Source organism: Osmerus eperlanus, chromosome 6, assembly GCF_963692335.1.
Source record: "Osmerus eperlanus chromosome 6, fOsmEpe2.1, whole genome shotgun sequence".
Lineage (NCBI taxonomy): Eukaryota > Metazoa > Chordata > Actinopteri > Osmeriformes > Osmeridae > Osmerus > Osmerus eperlanus.
Window position 1 is genome coordinate 20,422,154 of NC_085023.1, and position 22,389 is coordinate 20,444,542.

Consider the following 22,389-nt stretch of genomic DNA (forward strand, 5'->3'; position numbering starts at 1 on the left):
TAGTCTAAAAATCATCGATGACAGGACCGAATGGCACACGCCAATCTTTTCAACGTGTTACACACCTGCAACAGTCTATAGTTGGGATAAACAATACATGACAATAAGTTGCCTACGGAAAGCAAGGACACTAATGTATCGGTAAGTTAAATAATAGAACAATAGTCTGCTGTCAAAGTCCTAGTTTTAAAGTGGCTTCGACACCTCTCGCCCTGCTTCATGTGGTGCAACACGTTACACAACAACCCGTTGAAGTGCCACTGACAGGGACCGTTCGCATCTCCCACAACTATTTTCTACAATAAAACACAAACATAGAGTCCACGAACAAGAAATGAAATAGCGTAAATTATATCCGATCAAACATTGAGTTTGCGTGTATTCGCTATGCTTAGTTTAATACTTTTCAGAAATCCCACAACATTACTATAATGTTAATGTTAAATAGGCTAATCTTATAAGCTTTTAATACACTAGCCTACCATTTGCCACTATGTATCCTAAAAGGTACAGATACTTGCGATAACCGTGACAAGAAGGTCACCAGATGAATCTACGACAAATTCTGTTTGCGACATGCAGCGACAACTTGAAGACTCGAGATCGTTGTAGCCTATGCAGCTAGGTAGGTAAGTACGCTAACCTGCTCCTAAGCGAAATGAAACCGTTTAACTCTAGATCGTATGGCTACTTAGACTGAAAGAGCGTAAGCATCAGATAACTCTACACTTGTGTTCATAAATCTATTCTCGACTTGCATTCCTTTCGTTTCTTAGCGTCAAAAGCCAAACTTACCACGTCTAGGTACTCCGGAACTTGAAAATAAAGCATTGGTATATCGATATCCCAAACAGCGCCAAAGTGTCAGATAATTATGATTACACCGTTCGTCCAGTTTCTCACGAAAACCACATTCTTATCGTCTGTACGAGAGCGGAGACTGGCAGTGATACAATGGCGAGGATAGGAGGTGGGAGAAAATTGCCCACCAGTGATATAAAAAGCTGAGCAACGTCCACCAATGGACCCGCAGCTGCCCCTGAAAAGGAATGACGTAAAGTGAAGGCTGACTTTACGCCGCGAGCCCAACACCGATTACAGTGTGGCCTCCTCGAGCCCCGCCCCCTACACACACGTAGGCACACTCGGTGCTTGCGTCCCGTCACATCACGAGTCCACCCACCTTCCATATCGCACGCACGAACGAGCGCCAGTCGGACACACACGCACACAAACACACGCGCGCGCACTGGGACACTAAGCACTTTAGTTTACAGGCACACACTTCTCATTGCCACTACTACACTATATTTAACTGTTATCGAGATGATATGTTTAGCCGTCTTTGTTCAGTTATCACTAGGCTATGCTTCTTTTGTACATTAGGTTGGTAGGAAGCGACAGTATTGAAAATGAAACAGTTTTGCAGTCTGAAACCCTCTAGGTCCAAGCGAATCCTGGTTTCCCGGGAGCAAAATGTACGTTTCAATATGTTGTTGTATCCGGGGCTGTTTGACAATCTTATGATCCTATTGCAAACCAGGCATTCCAGACATTTAACCATTATTTAACAATTTTGTTAAAAAATTTAAATGGTGAGCAGACAGTTCTATCCAAAGCGACATGCTAATAAAATGCACATATAAAAAAAACTGCAGAAAAATCAAGGAATAGAAGTGCATAGTTCTAACGGTATTCCCTAACTCTTCCATACATTCTGATGGCTCTTTTTCACTGCATGGTACCGACTCGACTTTTTTGGTTTTCCCATCAGGCCAACCTACCTATACCTGGTACCTTTCTACCATCTCCATCAAGGTTCCGAATGAGCCAAGGCTATAAAAGTGAGGTGGAAACCTTTCAGACTACCGTTTCCCCTGGATGTGACCAGGGAAAGACCCCCCTGACAGCACCGCCAGCAGAAGCCCTCAGACAAGGTTATTACTCACACACCGAAACCATAACGGTACAGGTTTACGGTGCTCCACCACAACGCTGGTAACTATGTTATCCTCAGGGTCTCGGCTATCGACTGTTTGCATGACGGTGGTGTTCCTCACAGCTGGTCCACAGTGATGCTCGTTAACCTTGCCAGCTAACCAGAGCTACAGGTAGCAGATGGTACCAGCAAGTCCAGTACACTCAAACAAAACAGTACGGTAGCACTACGCTAATGAAGGGAGTGCCCGAACAAATGGCATCTTGGGACAGTTTGTGCCCTCTATAACCACCCTTTGGGGTTACAGTCACACACACACACACACACACACAGTAGAAGTGCGCAGAGGCATTGTGTTCTGAGGAGTTGTAAGTCTCACAGTAAAAATGGTTATTAAATCACTGTCATCAGGGCGCAAGTTAGTCAATAACCAACTGCATAGCAGCCACTAAATGACTCAATAATGACCTGTTAACACAGAGTAATTACTGGTATTCCTGTAACATGCCTCATTCGCATCATGAGGTATCCTGGAATAACAGTTCCGTGCGATTATTAGTCGTGTGTGTGTCACCATGGCAGCAGCGGCTCTGGACCTCTGGATACACGAATGCGCGGCCGGCGGTCTGTAGTGGAGACGGACGGCTCTAAATAAAGATTTCAGGGTAAAAACAGGAAATGGCTCAGTGAACAGCGAGGGCAGGGTCGAGGCAGAGCCGACTGTGGGCTCACCTCCCTCCCCCCCTCTCCCTCCCTCTCTCTCTCTCCCCCTCCCTCTCCCTCCCTCCCTCCCTCCCGTTTTAACGGATTGATCCAGGCAGAACCTCCCTCTCCCCCTCTATTCGCTGCTGGTTTCGTTCCACTCTTCCTCTCCATCTTCTTGTTCTCGCTATCATTCCTCCATGTGGGCCGGCTCTGCTCCTCCACTCCTCCTCCTCCCTAATGCAGAAGAGCTGCATGGGTACACATGTTCACATGCACACTCTCAGACAAATACGTAAATATTCTTAAAAAGTCCACTTTTAGTCACCCTCCTGTTACATGCTTCAGGGTTTACAGTCCTGGCTATTTCTAACTTGACTGACTCAACTTCACTTGTGGTGCTGTAACTGTGTGTGCGTGTGTGTTTGCATGTGTCAGTTTGAGTGTGTGTGGAGGGGGGAGTGTGCCAGTTAAAGAAACGCCGAACAAATTCCGTCAATGAAACTGAAAGAACAACAGTGCAAACACAGAATAATCCACTTCTCACTTCTATGTCAATATTCAAAACTTGAGCAATCAGTACGGTGGTTCTTTTGCACACTGTCCAGAGCAGTTTTACCATTTATTTATTTTTAAAGTTTGTCTTTGCGTTCGTGTCTGAGAGCTTGTCACCAGTGCACGCTGCCAGATGCTGGGCCAGAGTGGCACGACTCCCAAACAGAGAGAGGGAGAGAGAGAGAGACACAGAGAGAGAATGGGGGAGAGAGAGAGAGACAGAGAGAGAATGGGGGAGAGAGACAGAGAGAGGGACAGAGAGAGAGACACAGAGAGAGAGAATGGGGGAGAGAGAGAGAGACAAAGAGAGGGAGAGAGACAGAGAGAGAGAGGGAGAGAGACAGAGAAAGATAGATAAAGAGAGAGAATGGGGGAGAGAGAGAGACAGAGAGAGGGACAGAGAGAGAGACACAGAGAGAGAATGGGGGAGAGAGAGAGAGACAGAGAGAGGGAGAGAGAGACAGAGAGAGAGAGGGAGAGAGACAGAGAAAGATAGATAGAGAGAGAGAATGGGGGAGAGAGAGAGAGAGACAGAGAGAGGGACAGAGAGAGACACAGAGAGAATGGGGGAGAGAGAGACAGAGAGAGGGGAGGACTAGGCTTGGTGTAAACAATCAGCCAGCTGCCCTCTCTCCCACAGTCGCTGCACATACCCCTCCTCTGTCCTTTTCACCCCTCCCCTCTCCTCACACACCCACTCCCTCTTCCAGCCTCCCCCTGGGCTCTCTCTCCCCCTGGTCTCTCTCTCCCCCTCCACGGTATGTTTCTACCATTGTCCCTCCAACAGGATCCCGCTCTCTCCATTCTGCCTTTCCTCCTTCCCTCATCCATTTTTTCCCTCCATATACTCCAGACGCCATCTGGACACCAACCCAATCCCTCCCTCTCACTCATCTTGCTCTCTCTCTCTCTCTCTCTCTCTCTCTCTCTCTCTCTCTCTCTCTCTCTCTCTCTCTCTCTCTCTCTCATTACCTTCTCATCACTATCAGTTTCTCCATCTACTCTGTGTGCCCCTCAACATGCAGTCCATCTCTGTGTGCCCCTCAACATGCAGTCCATCTCTGTGTGCTCCCTCCAGTCTGCCCCTTGCCGTCTCTCCCACGCTGTCGACACGCTGTCGACACGCTGGGTCAGACCTGCCAGGGCAGACCTGCCAGGGCAGACCTGCCAGGGCAGACCTGCCAGGTCAGACCTGCCAGGGCAGACCTGCCAGGGCAGACCTGCCAGGGCAGCACATTCCAAGGAGCCTGTTGGCAACATCTTAGTGGGTTAGGACACAAACACACGTGTGTGTGTGTGGAACTCTCAGGCAGGAGAATCTAAGACTGCAGGACACATTTTTCCATCATGCATGTGACTGTGTTCAGTAGTTCTCTAAATGATATTAATGGAAGAGCATTTGTGACAGGGTCTGATAAAAAATGTGCCGTTGTCAGCAAGGTCATTTAAATACATTTTCTAGACATAAGATAGAATCCTAAGATGAGTTTTATTTAGAGTTTTCTAGCACATCATGACAAAGACACAACAAAAAAACTTTGGAAATGTCTCATGTAAGACTTGGAAACTTATTAAACTAATATTTTTTTTACTTTTTAAATTTCAAAAAGCTGAAGAGTTTCAAAGGAAGCTTATTTGTCCGTGTGTGTTTTGGTTTAGCGCTTCAGATCTTTGTTTGTGACTTGGCACACTGTGGATTTCGAGTCGGAGGTGGCAGAAAGGCAGGGTGTTTGTGCTTTCCGAACACCGGAGGCTGGCGTCGGAGAGGAGGGGCCAGGATCAGAATCCAGGGCAACAGGATCATTAATCATGGAGCAGTCTAATTCATACCCCACCTCCCCTCGCTGCCAGAAACACAGCACCAGGGGGAAGCAAACTCTTATTTCCCGATTGTCTCAGGCTGATATGGTGTCAGATTATTAGAATGTCACAGTTGCCATGGCTGTCACCGTCCCAATATGAAATCATATTAGGATGGTTGAAATATTTTTTTATATTTATTTTATTTTTTACTGTACTCAGATAGCAGTGGACCTTATCAACGTCCTGGGCGTTGTTGTGTGTGCCACTGTGAGAACACAACTCTATTTCTTACCACAAAGACACACACCCACACACACCCACACACACACACACACACACACACACACACACAAGGGGCCCTTTTCAGGAGCTAACCACAGTCCACTAAGGCAGCAGTAACTGCCCAGAACTGGAGCACAGGAGTGCCTCTATGAATGTGTGTGTGTGTGAGGTGTGTGTGTGTACGGTGTGTGTGTGTATGGTGTGGTGTGTGTTCTTGTACATGAGTGTGTTGTTCTCAGTGGTAGGGATCTCCCTGTGGTGTTAATACACTCTGTCTGTGTCTCTCTGTGTCTCTCTGTCTGTCTCTGTGTGTCTCTCTCGTGTGGTCATAACAGAACTTCAGGAGTGAGCAACTAAATAAAACTATCCTTCCTTGCTTCTCCCTCCTCCTCCTCTCCTCCTCCCCTCCTCCCCCTCCCCTCCTCCCCTCCCCCCCTCCTCCCCTCTCCTCCTCCTCCTCCTCCCCTCTTCCTCCTTCTCCCCTCTTCTTCCTCCTCCTCCTCCTCCCCCTCCCCTCCCCTCCTCCCCTCCCCTCTCCTCTCCTCCTCCTCCTCCTCCTCCTCCTCCTCCTCCTCCCCTCCCCTCCCCTCCCCTCCCCTCCCCTCTTCTTCCTCCTCCTCCCCTCCCCTCCCCTCTTCCTCCTTCTCCCCTCTTCTTCCTCCTCCTCCCCTCCCCTCCCCCCCTCCTCCCCTCCTCCTCCTCCTCCCTGCCCCCTCCTTCCTTATCATCTCCCATACTTGCTGACTCAGCACCTTCCTGCTAGCCAATAACTCTGTGACACAGTTCCCCTCTCTCTTCCCTCCCTCCCCTCTCTCACTCTTCTTCTCTCCCTCCATCTACCTCCTTTCTACATCTTCTCTACCTCCTCCATATTCTGTCATTCTCACTTGCCCTCCTTTCATTGGTCCATGAGTTTCTCTCTCTCTCTCTCTGCTTGTCTTGCTCTCTCTTTTTCCCCCCCTCTCTCAGTGCTCCTCCTCCTCCCTCCATCTCTGCCGAGGCCTCAAGGCTGCTCCGGCAGACAGGAAGTGAACGGCTGCTTTGCTCCTCACAGCTGCTCCCCGTGCCTCCCTTCCTACTGCTCAGCAACTCAGTTCAACAAAAGAACACACACACACAGGCAAGCAGGCACACACACACACACAGCGGCCATCAGAATTATAATCCACAACCCCCCCCTCCCTTTCTTGTGCCCCCCCTCGCAACCCCAAATCAGTGTACCCCACAGTGTGATGTACCCACCCTTGACTCCCCCCATCCCTCCAAACCCCTCCCTCCCCCACCCCCAAAGCCCCCTCCCCTCCCTAGTCATCTGGACAAACACCCAGTCTTTTGTCCACATTCACGTTGTCAAATTATACATATTTGGCCATAATAGTGCACAGTGTCTATCTAAAACAGTAGCCTTTTCAAGACTCAAAAATCCCTCTGTCTCTAAACTATGAAATACTAAAAGTTATTAAGTGTACAAAACGTACGGTGAGTCATGGATTTCTTAGTATCCAAAAAAAAACGAGTCAAGACAACTTTGTGAATAAACTCGTTGACATGGAAATATGAGCTTATTTGATGTGTGTGTGTTGGTGTGGGGAGCAGGTGTGTGAAAGCCCGACAGTACAACATACAGAGCAAAGTACATCTAATACAGCAGGTGTGTGACCACAAACTGTGGGTTCCTACCTCAACACACACACACACACACACACAGCCAAGCTATTCTGGCACAGAGCATGGCTACTTTATCGACACTAGGTTTGTGGGCCAATTGGGTGTTCACTTCCTTCTAGATTTGCAGTGTGGTACTTTTTATACCGCCCCCTCACCCTCTTCCCACACACCCAAAAATCACCGACATATTTTCAAATGTGAAAGGGAGTGACAGGAAAATGTTGCAATTGGGGTTTATGATGACAAGTGCAAAGAGGCCAATAAAGAGCTACTTAGAGGCGGAGGCATTGACCCTTGACCCTGGCCAAGGTCAGCCCTCTGGTCAGTCTCCTATCCCTCGCCACCTCTACGGAGGCGGGGGAGAAGGGGAGAGGTGGGCAACCTCTCAGAGGAGGGGGAAGAAAGGACCCATGACACAGACATGCAAAGCTAGAGCCATGAGAACAGCACAGGCCTAAGGACACCACTTCTACACTACACGACATCACACACACACAGGTCCAGCAGATCTAAGGCTCTCTGCTCACTAGCAGGCCTCAGGGACACATACTCTGTCCCTCAGATGAATTATTGAACAGAACAATCCGCAGTACAATAACCCAGCCAAGGGCCCCTGTGAGCTATCCATTCTCTCCACCACAAGCGCACAAACACACACTCATACACAAACACACACACACTCATACACACACACACACACACACACACACACACACAGCTGGCAACACACCTAGACTATGTGCAAACAGTAGGTGCATTGTGTAACAACATGCCTAAAATGTAATGTCCAAATATGTACAGTATAGTGCTATAGATTACATTTCCCAACACCATACGAGGTGTCTCGATCCTTGTTACAAAGTAACCAAATCCAAAAGATTGTCAGGCTACCGAACACAGCACGACATGTTTGACATGGCTCCTTGTCTGTACTTTCAAGCAATGTAAATATTTTAAGAGTGTACAACAAACCAAGATGGAGTAAACTAGGCTACAGCTTAGGCTCGTTTTCCTTGTATTGGCAGTGCAGATGTTACCAGCATTTCAGTCTGCTTAGTCATCAGGAATCCCCCTAGCTGTCTACTTTTACAGAGCAGAGGAGTAACAATGGCAGGGTCAGTGTGGATATTGAGACAGGAAACCCAGTGCAAGAGCAGTTGTAAAACCCCTGTTAGACGTGGTACAACAAGCCCTTGTCGTTTGGCTGATCAAAATCCTGTTCATTAGGCCGAGTAGTTTATAATGCGAACGCAGCCAAACACACACACTTAACACACACTACAACTCATGCACACCTCTGGCACACACACACACGTGAGAAGATGCTGCTGTTCACAGTTTGATACAGACATCAGCCATCCTTTTGGGCCCCCGCCAAGCTAAAATACAGTTTACTACCAACAACTTAATCACAGCTCTATGTGCTGAACATCCCATTTAGGGCTGGCCTTCTCCCTTCCCTCTGGGCTGCTTCATCTCCACAGACCAAGGCAGGCAGACCTGACTTCAACATGGACTCCAAGTGGCTCATAGAAGTGGTTACATTTACATTTAGTCATTTAGCAGACGCTCTTATCCAGAGCGACTTACAGTAAGTACAGGGACATTCCCCCCGAGGCAAGTAGGGTGAAGTGCCTTGCCCAAGGACACAACGTCATTAGGCAAGGCCGGGAATCGAACCGGCGACCTTCTGATTACTAGCCTTATTCTCTAACTGCTCAGCCACCTGACTCCCTGGTTGGGATTCTACTTATATCCACTGAGTGCTTGTCTTAATATATATATATATATATTTTTTTTTCATCAAGGTATAATGAACAGCTCCTTCGAGTACACTGTTCATCACATTTCAGGAAAGCACGATTTGCTAGGGACTGCATTTGTAATACTTAGCCATGGGCACACTTGGATAGATTTATCCCTCTGAAACAATGTCCAACATGTCCATTATGCTATTAGAATGTGTGTGTGTGTTCATTCATAGGCCCTCTCCTCAAAGGTGGGCCTATGCAATATTAATGCTGATCTGTTACAGTAGGGAGACATCCCTTGCCGACATTGCTACTCTGACATCCAATCCCTGTGTGTGTGTGTGTGTGTGTGTGTGTGTGTGTGTGTGTGTGTGTGTGTGTGTGTGTGTGTGTGTGTGTGTGTGTGTGTGTGTGTGTGTGTGTGTGTGTGTGTGTGTATGTTGGTCATTGCAGTTGTCTATGACGGTCCACGATAGGGGCTGGATTGACCAATAAATTATTCTAATTGGCCCTACTATACACAACACAATCTAGTTACTGTCTCAATGCATTCACCACAATAACAATCTATTCCATTCCAGTAATTGATCCATGTGCATTCAAATAATGTCAGTTGGATGCATTTGGCGTACACTGTTCCATACTGCACTTATTTCGTCTTTGATGTGGTGCACCAATGTGTACTGTGTGTGTGACAAAAAGAGAGAGACTCACACACACACACACTGAGCAGTAAAGTGTGTCAGTCTGTAGTAGATGTTTCTTGTGAGTAGTGGTCAAAAGCAGGTCAGAGGCAGAACACTGGAGGGTCATTTACACTGGGCTCAGTGTGACCACGCTGATCTCAGACACACCAGACTCACTGGATGAGGAAGGGGCAGAGAGACAGCTATAGCTTAGTGGTAAAGCATATAACTGCAGATCAAGAGATCGTGGGTTCACATCTTCCCCTGTGTTTCGCTTTCGGGATTAAAAACATCTAAACGAATGTGTTATTATTTATATTCCTGGATACGTGTGTAGGGAATCTATCAGTTGGCCATGCTTGGCCCGGGGATGTGATGGGTGATCAGAGGCCACACCAACATGCTGCTGACCGCTGTCCTGTGCACGCTGCAGGGAACACTGAGGAACAAACAGCACCTTAATCTGGATTAGCTGCTAAATTAGAATCACTGTAATCCTCCATTGACAAGTCTATGGCCTTGATTGCCTGATAGCGGACTCATTCAGGCAAGAGAGATGTAACACCTCTATCACACACACACACAACACTACAAACACACTCAAAACACACTATACACAGTCCGAATAGAGCGGTCTGACTGCTGAAAGTTAATACCAGGACAGTAAATTGGTTGCAGATGGAGATATAGAATCTGTGTTGGGGTAAAGGAGGGTCAGATACCGTGTCAACAGAACAAGCAAATGGCTGTCACACAGAGATGGTCTCTGCGGACTTAAAGAACACGGTTATATAACGGGGTTTCAGTGGTCGCTGCAAATGGAAAGAATAACACAACATGCAGCTTCATGGTGCGAGCCGTTTTAGCTCCATGCGTCAGCATGGAAACAATAGGTCAAAACATTTAAAAACATGCAACGTTCTCATATCAAGTTGTTATTGCTTGACACGAAAAGCTCCCGCATCTCTCTCACGTTGAGGGAGAGCAACGCACGCGCACGCGATCGCGCGCACACATTCACACAAGAACAGGCTGACCCGCACCAAAACATGGTCTCTGAAGTGGTATGAACGGCGGGATATTTTAAGAAACCGAGTCACTCACCTTCTATATTGGATCTGGTGATAAACCTTCAAAAAGAAAAAATGTTTACCATTGACTACTAACAACAGGAGTGAGACAACTCGTGTCTAATAATATTGCGGTGGAGACCACCTGCTGTACTTTAAATAACCAACCGGACTAGATAACTGCTGACATTTCCTGAACTGAAACTGGAAATATATCGCTCAGTTCAATGTCACTGTACATCTGCGAAGTCATACAATAAGCAGGCAGTTTGGAAAGCTAACAGCAGAGAAGCACAAGACATTCCGTTTGATTGACGTGTCGTGCTGTGACTCACAGCCTGACTCAAGGCGTCGTGCCCCGCCTACGCGAGGTCGGCGGCCAATAGAATCGTGGGGGAAAAGTTTCCTCGCAGGCTGTATTTAAAGGGACACTTTGTTGCCGCCGTGACAGTCTGGTGGCTCAATGTGCACATTCCTCAGTTGTTGCGTTTACCTTGTGTGCTTAGGAGACAAAGAGGTAGACAAAACGAAAGAGAGAATTGTTTGTGGTTGTATAAACAAGAGAACTTTGACCGTCTGTACATATCAAACTCACAGTTGTATAAGGCCGGTGTGCCCGTGTTTTATTAAGTTAATTGTGTGGACCTGCCTTAGTGCCTTCCACCTCATGAAGAAAACTGTTTACGGTGTTGTATCGAACTGCTTCCTCATTGGGATTGGTTCCCCCTTTCGCCCTCGTGCTAGTAGCCTACCACTGAGGTACTATCATAAGTCCTTAGACTCAAAACTAACGTTTTTAACGACTTTTATCCGTAGAATGTTGTATTCCAGAAGTAAAAGGCATATTTCATGACTGTAGGCCTAGTTATATTTTGAAAATGGGATAGCAGAGCTTATGTTTGTCTTTTTTATGTCTTTATTAACACAAACACCTACTGTTATTTCTTTCAATAAATAATTTTATATTTTTCAGAAAGTTTTAATTTTGAATATTGCCGATTTCTGGAGGAAACGTGTCTTTTTTCGCTGTTCGAAACGCATTTCGAAATCTTTGAAATAGCACCATCCAGTGTCCAAATCCACGAACTGCAACCGGCCAATCAATATAAAAGTTTACTGTAAAAGTAATAATACTTGGCACCATAGTTCCAGAGACAATGAGTTACACAATAGAAAATCATGCTTAAAATCGACCAGGCCACATACACCTTTAAAATCCTTAATTTTGACATGAATATGCCCCCGGTCTGTCTCTCGATGCTGTCTATTTTCAATTTAAACTCTTGATCTGAAATGTTTATAGAATTTTGACTGACTAACAATACGATCATATTTCATCTTTTTTTCTCTCTCCAGTCAACAGGCATCTGTCTAGGTTGAAGCAACTGTACAGTTACATCATTAAGTTTTAATAGCGCCCTCTAGCGAAATAGTGTTTCAAATTAAATGAAATCAAAAAACAAAAACGGTATAGCCCTTTTTACACGCAAGCATGTCACAGAGGGCTTCACATACGCCCATAGAACTGCCCCTCAACCAACCTAAACCTTCAAGGAAGACAAGGAAAATGGTATTTGCCGACAACTTGCCCGTAGCTATAATTCCTCTCGTTCCTTCTTTCTATGAAAATCACAGTAGGCTATGTCTCCTAAACTATTCTAGGCCTACAAACATGTTTAAATGTGGCCTATGGCGACGGGGTGCATGGGGGGTAAGTCCGTTTCTTCAGCAGCTGCTATGTTATTTTGGGAAGTATTTCAGTGACGTCTCCACAAGTTTATAAAGCAGACAATTATGAGAGTGCCGCTCGAGAGCTATAAGATCACTTTGTATCACAAAGTGGCGGGCAAGACTAGAGCTAGGCCTACAGCTCTGTAGCCAAATATATTTCAAAATAGCATAAGTGACTGACTTGAGATTAATATTAGCTAATCTCTACACGGCAGTTATGTATAGCCTAAATGCGACACCAATCATCAAAACGCAATGTTCTCATTGGCCTATATGGCCTATATCAGACACTATTGTCCCCTATATGCACCAGGCTGTTGCAGATCTTAGCAATGTCTCCCGCTGTTGCATCATTTGGTGTTAATATTTAGTATTGGGGAAAGTGCGCATGCCCAGCTATTTTTTTCTCCAGATTCTCTTTCTCCATTGGTGGAAAAACACGTTGCCTTGGACAGTACGGACAATCCTTGCAGCAGCATTTGGCGTTGCCTAGACTTTTGAGCGTGTGCGCACCCACGCTGTTCTAGAGAGCTGACAATTCACCAGACCGTTACTCATATTTCTAGACTACAATAATTTACCACCGACATGGAGAAGAGCGAAATTAACGGGCACGCAATGGCCAACTCGGTCTCCACCGACAGAATCTTGGAGAAGAGAGAAAAGAAAAGCTTTAAAGACAAGTTGTTGATGTTTTTGAATAGAAATTTGTTAGTGATAATGACGGTGTCCGGGGTACTGGTTGGCGTAGGTCTTGGAATGATGGTCAGAAATATGAATCTAACCCGGGCGCAAATGACTTATTTCGCCTTTCCCGGAGAGATGCTTCTAAGGATGCTGAAAATGATCATCCTGCCCCTGGTTGTATGCAGTCTCATTTCAGGCGCCGCCAGTTTGGACACTCGCTCCTTAGGGAAGCTAGGGGGAATTGCGGTTTCCTACTTCTTGGTTACCACCCTCATTGCTTCGGGAATCGGTGTTTCTCTTGCGTTCATAATCAAACCCGGAGTCGGTGCCGGAGCTCTGAACACCAACAACCTGGGTTTGGAAAGTGTCAGTAACAACAAAGAAACGGCCGATTCCTTTCTTGATCTTGCAAGGTAAACTACAATTATTCTTCACAGTATTACACATTCGTTTAGATTTTGTGGGGGTAAAATAACGTTTCACGAAATTAAGCATGGTCAGGAGACAGAGAGATGCATGTCCTACTCCTTTCCTCAGGCGCAAACCGGTTATAGGTTAGGTTACACACACGAGCGCCTCGACTCATGCCCAGTCCACTATAATTCCCTGGCATTCAGTCAGCCAACAAAAGGTGCCGTCTATCCACTTAATGCAGGAGTGTGCAAATGGCGGGAACGTATACTGTCTCCTTGGCCATATTAAATCGTAAACCGTTTATTCAACACAATCCCAAATATGCCTTATTTGAAATCTTGAACCAAAATTTTTAATGTAATCTTTTTAGGTTAGCTAATATCCTTTGCAGTGTTTCGGCTGGACAAGGAACGACTGATACGAAAAGGCCCACTAAAACCAACAAGAATGCAGATTCCTCCTGCTGTCGTCGCCCTGAAATTGTGACAACCTTTCCCATCTAACATCAGAAGTAAAGGTTCTCAGTCTGTCATTGAGCGGTCATAATGTTAGACACACAGTCATAATGTTAGAAAGAGAACTTCTACAAACGGTAGCCAACGGTAAACCATCCTCCTTGATGTATACGCACAGATGGTGCACTTCTGTGTAGTCAACTCAGGCGCACAAGAGCAAACATTTCTTATTAGCCAGACTTCATCGCCCCAGACACACTTTGACTGGTTCTGATCAAGCCCACCCCCCTCAACGGAACGTCGCTCTTAGCTCATTCTAACTCTACTTTCTTACCACCTACCAAACCAATTTTCAGTCACAGTAGGCTACATAACAATCCTTTCTTTATAGTATATGAAGTTAAATAAATGCAATCGTTTCGAAGTGAAACGTGTCACTTTCCGCTCCCTCATCTAGCGATAAATGAAACGGACAAGTGTCTCATCCGGCTTTCTTTAAATGGATAATTTAGTTACATTATGCTACGCTCTTAAAAATTAAAGGTGCTGTGAAGCAAATTCCATGATTTGCTTCTCAGTACATTATATAGTAGGCTACGTGTGGAATGAGTTGCCAAACGCATGTGCAAAGCTCTAAAACTTTGTAGCACTGAAATGTGGAGTTAGACCGTTGAACAGTTTCTCACCCGTTTTCAGCTCAGGTTTTGTTTAGATGGGGCAAAACCCAACCTATCTATGTTACAGCCACCTATCTACGTCAGATCACAGACGGTATAACATGCATTCTGTTACTCAGCTGGTACCATGCAAAGACAAAGTAATAAACACATAAAAGACTTGGAGACTGCAGGTAGGTTGGTTCTGATATCTGCAATTGATTTAGCTAGTTGTTGCTGTTGTTTTTAAATTCAATAAATTCGAGGGGGCGGAGCTTCAGCTCCTTCAGGAAACGCCCCCCCAGTATCAAGAACAGAAGACTGCTGATTTTCTCATGATTTCAAAGCCTAATTTAGTGTTTGTGGGTTTTTTTTATTCGAATTTGGATGGGTAGTTAACAACACATTCTTCTGTGGTGTGATTAACTTAAAACTCAGTTTCAGTTCTGCTTTACAGCCACTTTAAAATCAGCTCTCAGTGAAGCGAGGTAAGCCAGAGGAGGCCTTGTGAAAACGATGTCAGTTGGCCTGTGGCCGGCTCCTTTTGCTCACGCTAATCCGGATTCTGTCCTGTGTCATGTGAGGTGGGGGTTGAGGACAGCATGGAGAAGTTTAAAAAAAAGTTTGAGGAGTGTGTGCGCAGGGCCGGGTTGGGAGACAAACCAGGCCCAAAGGAACGGTTCAGTCTTGAGTTTCCTAACAATATCAAAGCTGATAGCAGAGAGCGTTCTCATACACACAGTATGTGTTGGTTTAGTGTGACCAGGGAATCAGAGACCTCACTTCTGTTAATAATGTAGCCTACGTAGAAGAGGGTTACATTTACATTTAGTCATTTAGCAGACGCTCTTATCCAGAGCGACTTACAGTAAGTACAGGGACATTCCCCCGAGGCAAGTAGGGTGAAGTGCCTTGCCCAAGGACACAACTTAATTTCGCACATCCGGGAATCGAACCGGCAACCTTCTGATTACTAGCCCGATTCCATAACCGCTCAGCCACCTGACTCCAGAGTTATGGAGGGCTGGTCGGCTGAATTTCCCACCAGTTCACTCCAGTTTTAAACTCCTCAATGTGTGTAATCTAAGAAAAAGAAGAAATGGACATAAACAACGATGAACTGTCTGTGTGTTTTGCATGTTTATGTCGACGTCTTTAGTCTCTCGTTGTATTGATGTATGATGTTGGCTGTTTTTCTAATTTTCCCGTTCAGGAATTTGTTTCCAGCTAACCTGGTGGCAGCGGCCTTCCGCTCCGTAAGTCTTTTCTCTCTTTTTTCATCCTCTCTATCTTTTTGAATGGTTGTATTCTTAGATTGTTTAGTTCTTAGAAATAGTTAAACTTTTGTACTTCTACTTAATTTAAGATTCATATATATTTAGTGTTTTGCACCTCCTTGCCACAGTAAATTCCGTGTTTGTATAACATACATGGTGAATAAACCGAATTCTGATTCTGATTCACGACACCTCTTAACTTCCCTTCATATATCTGAACTACTGCTGACTTGTTCAGTTCATCACTTTAGAGACTCGATCACACGCGCGCACACACACCTCCTCATTTATAACCAGTATTAGTCCAAGCCTTAGCGTTCAGAGCATCGTGACATTGCTAATGAAGAGGCTGGCTGGATAAAGAACCCACCCGTCCTTTCATTCATTAGAACTCCTCTGTGCCTCCCCTGCCGAACCGTTTCCATGGAGAAGCCATTCCACTCCGACCGGCATAGCAACCGTCGTTGCCTCTCTTCTCTTTGACGCAGTCTAGCGGCCGACTGGGCCGGAAGATTTAGGCACTGGAATAGGACACACACGCAGACACGTACACACAGGCAAACACAGGCCAACCCAGTTAGTAACGACCACCACACAGGCTAAAGTGGAGAGTGTCTTATCTCAGAGTACACAAGTAGGACTCCCGCTGCAGGAGGGGCACCGTGTACAGCGGGGAAGTTTCTCCCACACCCGCCTTCCAGCCAGCGCTCTGAGGGGCCGTTAACTGGCCACTGTTCAAACTGGGATTAAAGGGAGAAAGGAGAGGAGCAACGAGGCTTACACAAGCTGAGGTTCCTCACGTAGGCCTCTCGGGGGCTGTTCTGTGTCACCTGTCTGAAGATGTTAGTGAAGATCAAATCGATCCTGGCCTCTTTCGGTCTCGATCCCTCTCTTTCTTCCCATCCCAGGGGCCTCTCTCTCTGTCTCTCTCTCTCTGGTTAATGTCTATACTGCTCTCTCTCTATCGTTCATGCTCTCTTGTCTAAAGGGTGTAAGAGGTGAAGTGTTCCGCAGTAGCCTACTAGCCTAGAAATGGTTGAACTTCTGAAAGTCTCAGGAGTAGGGTCTGTCTTAAGGACAGGGCCAACAGTTTCTAAGCTATCTTCCCAGCTATCTGGTCCTAGCTTAGTAGCCTTTTGTCTGGCCCAAAGTCTGCCTTGTAAACCTGTCATCTCAGTTGATGGTAATAGTCTTTTTGACAGATGTGTGAAGGTAGGGGTTCCTAAGATCTAAGGCAAATAAGTTAGTTTGCCCTTTGGAAGAAATGGGAAAGAATTCCTTCAATAGTCCAGTTGTTGCTGGATTGTAAGAACTGTGCTTGCTCACCACACTTCCTTGTGCTTGAGGAAATACATCTAAGATTTGTTGGATATATATATACGTATCAGGGACGATCAGGAGTTATCATTTGTGCAGATGTGCGTGTGTATGTGTGTGTATGTGTGTATGTGTGTATGTTACATTACATTTACATTACATTTACATTACATTTACATTTAGTCATTTAGCAGACGCTCTTATCCAGAGCGACTTACAGTAAGTACAGGGACATTCCCCCGAGGCAAGTAGGGTGAAGTGCCTTGCCTAAGGACACAACGTCATTTTGCATGACCGGGAATCGAACTGGCAACCTTCTGATTACTAGCCCGATTCCCTGACCGCTCAGCCACCTGACTCCCCTATGTTTTTATGTGTGTTTGTTGGTGTGTGAGGAAGATGGCCAAAGTACGTGTGTGTGTGTGTGGGGGGGGGGGGGGGGGTGGGTGGGTGGTAACAGAGATAGAGAATGAGTATGTGAGAGAGAGTGAGAGAGTGTGTATGAGAGCATGTGTGTGTGTGAGATAGAGAGAGTGTGTGTGAGAGTGTGTGATCACAAATATCACAAATAATAAAAAGAGAGAAAGAGAGCAGGAGGAAAAAGGGGCGAGCGAGGAGAGCGTGTTGAGTGAGAGAGAGAGAGAGAGAGAGAGAGAGAGAGAGAGAGAGAGAGAGAGAGAGAGAGAGAGAGAGAGAGTGCAGGGGAACTAAGATGGCTTCCCTTCCATGAAGCCTCCTGCTCTTCCAGTTGACTCAATAAAACCAGACGTCTAGTCTCCTGGAACAGCCAGGAAGAGAAATACACACATACTTTACCAACACACATTTGCATTTGATGTTTTCTAAAAAGAGATGAGACCATATGTAGTGCAGACATGGGAACAATCATAAATCGTTGATCGACAAATCCACTTCCTGTTTCTCCTCTAACTTTATATAGCTCTCAAGATGTCATACTTCATGCCGAGTATGTTAGATAACAAACTGTTTTGTGTCCCTGTGCAGTATGCAACCGATTACAAGATGGTTGCTGTGGGAAATGACACTAATGGAACCATTCTCTACCAAAAGGTAAAGTATTCTGCATGCAAGTGATTAACTTATATAAGTTAATAATAATAGCAAGTAATGGAGTAATAGTAATAGTACTTGATGTATAAATGGTTTGATGTTGGGTTGTTGTTATTCTACATTTTATACTTTTACAACTTAAAACGGTAGAGTAAAACTGATTTAACACGCAAAAAAGAGTATATGGTCTGTCAGTACTAGACTTGAAGCAAGTAATCATTATGCAGGACATACTTTAAGATCTGTGCCTGTCATTCTGTTTAAGATCCACTTGTTGAACGTCAAACATGGCTCCGATACAGCAACACCAGTTGGGCTTTCTGGCATCGTTCTGCTTGGGTGATCACCAGGACTGAGTAGACCTCTATATAAAGAGAGACAGTGAGAGGAAGAAATAGAAAGGGAGAGAGGGAGAGAGGGAGCAAGAGAGGGAGAGATAAAGGGAGAGAGAGTAAACAAGTCTATCACTCCACAGTACAAACACAGAGAATGGACTCAGTAGAGCAAAATAACAAAAACACACCCAAGGTTCGCTGAACACCCTTCGTCTCCATACTTTCTGAATTTGAACCCTACCTTTTGGACCTCATTCAGCTCTTGGTGTTGCCGGCTGGGAGGTCAGAATGCCCGACTAATGGGAAAGCTGTGTTTGTGTAAAAGTTTGAATGCTGGTATGGTGCAAGGAAGAACGGTCAAAGGCAGTTTCAGTGTTTTATTTATTAACGTATTATTCTGATATTTTTGATACTGCAGGTTCCTATTGGCACAGACACAGATGGGATGAACATCCTGGGTCTGGTCCTGTTTGCCATGGTGTTTGGGGTGGCTCTCAGGAAGCTGGGAGAAGAGGGAGAGGAGCTCATTCGCTTCTTCAATGCCTTCAACGAAGCCACCATGGTGCTGGTGTCCTGGATCATGTGGTAAGTGGAGGTCTGGGAAGACTCGGATCATGTGACTCCGGTTCAGAATCAGAATCCGGTTTATTGCCAAGTAGGTTTCCATATACAAGAAATCTTTTTGGGTAGGTAGTGCATGAATGCTTGTGTGTTTAAGACTTCATCTTCTGTCACACAGGTACGTTCCCTTTGGCATCATGTTCCTGGTTGGTAGCAAGATTGTGGAGATGGAAGATGTAGTTCTTCTGGTGACCAGTCTAGGGAAGTACATCTTTGCCTCCATCTTGGGTCACGTCATCCATGGGGGGATTGTTTTGCCCCTCATCTACTTTGGTTTCACCCGGCAAAACCCCTTCAGCTTCCTGTCTGGCCTCATCACGCCCTTCACTACTGCCTTCGCCACCTGCTCCAGGTACAGTCTGAGCTCACCTGCTCTAGGTAATCTTAGCTCACCTGCTCCAGGTAGTCTGAGCTCACCTGCTCCAGGTCCAGTCTGAGCTCACCTGCTCCAGGTACAGTCTGAGCTCACCTGCTCTAGGTAATCTTAGCTCACCTGCTCCAGGTAGTCTGAGCTCACCTGCTCCAGGTAGTCTGAGCTCACTTGCTCCAGGTACAGTCTGAGCTCACCTGCTCCAGGTCCAGTCTGAGCTCACCTGCTCCAGGTCCAGTCTGAGCTCACCTGCTCCAGGTAGTCTGAGCTCACCTGCTCCAGGTCCAGTCTGAGCTCACCTGCTCCAGGTCCAGTCTGAGCTCACCTGCTCCAGGTCCAGTCTGAGCTCACCTGCTCCAGGTACAGTCTGCGCTCACCTGCTCCAGGTAGTTTGAGCTCACCTGCTCCAGGTAGTCTGAGCTCACCTGCTCCAGGTCCAGTCTGAGCTCACCTGCTCCAGGTCCAGTCTGAGCTCACCTGGCCGGGGTAGATGTCAGGACATCACAGGTGATCCCTCCCAGAAATCCATAATATCCATAGACTGCAATAAAATGTTAAGTACAATACCTTTACGGCTCCCAAGTTAGAAAGTCATTGTATCAGGACAGTGAAACTACCTTGCAGTATCGACAGTACTAATGTGGCCTGGTTTCCAGCTTTCTACATCCTTGCTGCATTAGGGGGACGTAGCCAACAAGCTTAGCCTCAAAATCGGTCTCAAAACTATGTTGCAAACTAAACCTTTGGCCGATTTCTGCCGATTTTATCTAAATTCTCGGAACCCCCACTCAATCCAGGACAGACACGTGAGCTTTGTAAGAAGTGTAGCGTTCCACATTTGTCTGCAGTGAATCAGGAAAGTGAGAGCGGTTGAATTGCAACATTTTGTATCGCATGTATGGGTGTAGATAGATACAGAAATGTTTTTTTTTAAATAAATGATTATTTAATGTCGATGAGGTTAAGAAATCAGAAACATGTTCTCGCTGGTGCGGGTGGACTGTATTTATACTCGAGGAGTGAGTTTAACCGATTCACATCGGCTACACTCGCACCAACGCACAGTTTCTCTGTGTCCCACCAGCTCTGCGACGCTGCCCTCCATGATGAAGTGTGTGGAGGAGAACAATGGTGTGGACAAGCGCATCAGTCGCTTCATCCTCCCCATCGGAGCCACCGTCAACATGGATGGGGCTGCCATCTTTCAGTGTGTGGCGGCCGTCTTCATCGCCCAGCTCAACAACCACGAGCTGAACGCCGGACAGATCTTCACCATCCTGTGAGTGGGAGGGTGGAGGGGAAGAATCAGAATCCGAATTCGGTTTATTCGCCATGTATGTTATACAAACACAGAATTTACTGTGGCAGGGAGGTGCAAAACACTAAACATATACAGATCTTAAATTAAGTAAAAGTACAAAAGTTTAACTATTTCTAAGAACTAAACAATCTAAGAATACAACAATTTAAATATAAAATAAAATATATATAAAAATAAGAATAGGGGATGGTTGTTCTAGGAAGGGCGGGGTGAATTATATTAGTCGGTGTTTGTTGGACATTGTTGGGGCAGTGTGAACTGGCTTCGTAGGACATGATTTAGGCTGAAGATGTGGTTGAGCCTGTCGTGTCTGGTGACCCCACAGTGTGACGGCCACCGCCTCCAGCGTGGGGGCAGCAGGAATCCCAGCAGGGGGCATCATCACCATTGCCATCATCCTGGAAGCCATCGGCCTGCCCACCAATGACCTGTCTCTCATGCTCGCTGTCGACTGGATTGTGTAAGTAGCACGTCAACATAATCACTGACGACGTGCCAGATCTGGGTTTGCTTTTGGGATTGTCTGTTGGTTTGTTGTACAGGGTTAGTCCAACTCATGTGTCAATGTTTGACCCTGGTCTGGTTCGCACACACACATACATACACGCTCATCAACTAATTTCGGTCTAAACACACTCTGCGAACTATTATGTAAAATGCATCCAAAAATATTACTAGTTACCGTAATTCAAGGCAGCATATCTACAAAAATAGATGTGTTCTGCTTAGCAACTATTTATAAAATGCAACTGATTATGTTTCATGAAACATATACTTGTCCTGAAAGTATATCTGACGAACCGTTTTAGTCATTAGATATAAATTAGAATTCAAAACACATATATTCACTTAAATTTGATGTGTCAATTTTTTTTGTGTCTTGTGTTTCTGTGTGAAATGCTGTGCTTTGGTGGTGTTTATCCATATGTGTGTGTATCTGTGTGTGTCTCTGTGTGTCTGTGTGTGCGTGTGTGTGTCTCTGTGTGTGTGTGTGTCTGCGTGTGTGTGTACGTGTCTCTGTGCGTATATGTCTGTGTGTGTGTCTGTGTGTGCGTGTGTGTATGTGTCTCTATGTGTATGTGTCTGTGTGTGTGTCTCTGTGTGTCTCTGTGTTTGTGTCTCTGTGTGTGTGTGTCTGCGTGTGTGTGCGTCTCCGTGTGTGTGTGTGTGTGTGTGCAGGGACCGTACCACTACCGTGGTGAACGTGGAGGGGGATGCCCTCGGCGCCGGAATCCTCCACCACATCAACCAGCAAGAGATGAAGAAGCTTCAGCGGGACCCCCAGGAGCTGTCGGACGTCCGGGTGGAGGCGCAGGCCAACGCCCAGGAAGGGGAGGAGACCTCCCCGCTCGTCACACACTCCCCCGTGGACGTCAAACCCGGCACGTCCACCCCGGAGGCCATCGAGTCTGTCCTGTGAACCGTCGACGTCGGAGATCGATCGCCCGTCTCTCATGGTTGTATTACTGCTGCAGAGTGAGGCCACAATGAATTTATTCTGAGAACTTTCTTTTTTACTTGAAGAGTTTGCTCGTCGTTTTATGTCTGGCAGGGAAAAAGTATCATCACTAAACTATTTTTTTATTTTATTTTTTGGTTTCCACTGTGGTTTAAGTGTTCATTTTGAGATTTTGTTCTGGAAGTGATACTTAAGGACAGTGGAGGTAACACAAGTCCT

At 46.0% G+C, this 22,389-nt stretch overlaps 2 protein-coding genes across 4 annotated transcripts in view; one reads left to right on the top strand and one right to left on the bottom strand.

The window, feature by feature from the left end:
• The window catches only part of sertad2b (SERTA domain containing 2b), a 21,820-nt gene extending 11,071 nt beyond the window's left edge, over positions 1-10,749 (bottom strand). The window contains exon 1 of one of the 3 annotated variants that reach the window (XM_062464330.1): positions 10,491-10,749. The gene's annotated coding sequence lies outside the window, so the exon portion shown is untranslated. Of the gene's footprint in view, positions 1-795; positions 1,070-10,490 lie in introns of those variants that run through there. The other 2 variants (XM_062464329.1, XM_062464327.1) reach the window with 2 other exon arrangements.
• Positions 10,750-12,714: 1,965 nt separating this feature from the next.
• On the top strand, positions 12,715-22,389 carry slc1a4 (solute carrier family 1 member 4). The gene is made up of 8 exons (XM_062464324.1): positions 12,715-13,287; positions 15,613-15,655; positions 17,999-18,064; positions 18,818-18,984; positions 19,139-19,372; positions 20,475-20,669; positions 21,037-21,171; positions 21,891-22,389. Exons 1-8 carry the CDS (start codon positions 12,776-12,778, stop codon positions 22,129-22,131), a joined length of 1,593 nt encoding a protein of 530 aa, XP_062320308.1. The 5' UTR covers positions 12,715-12,775; the 3' UTR covers positions 22,132-22,389.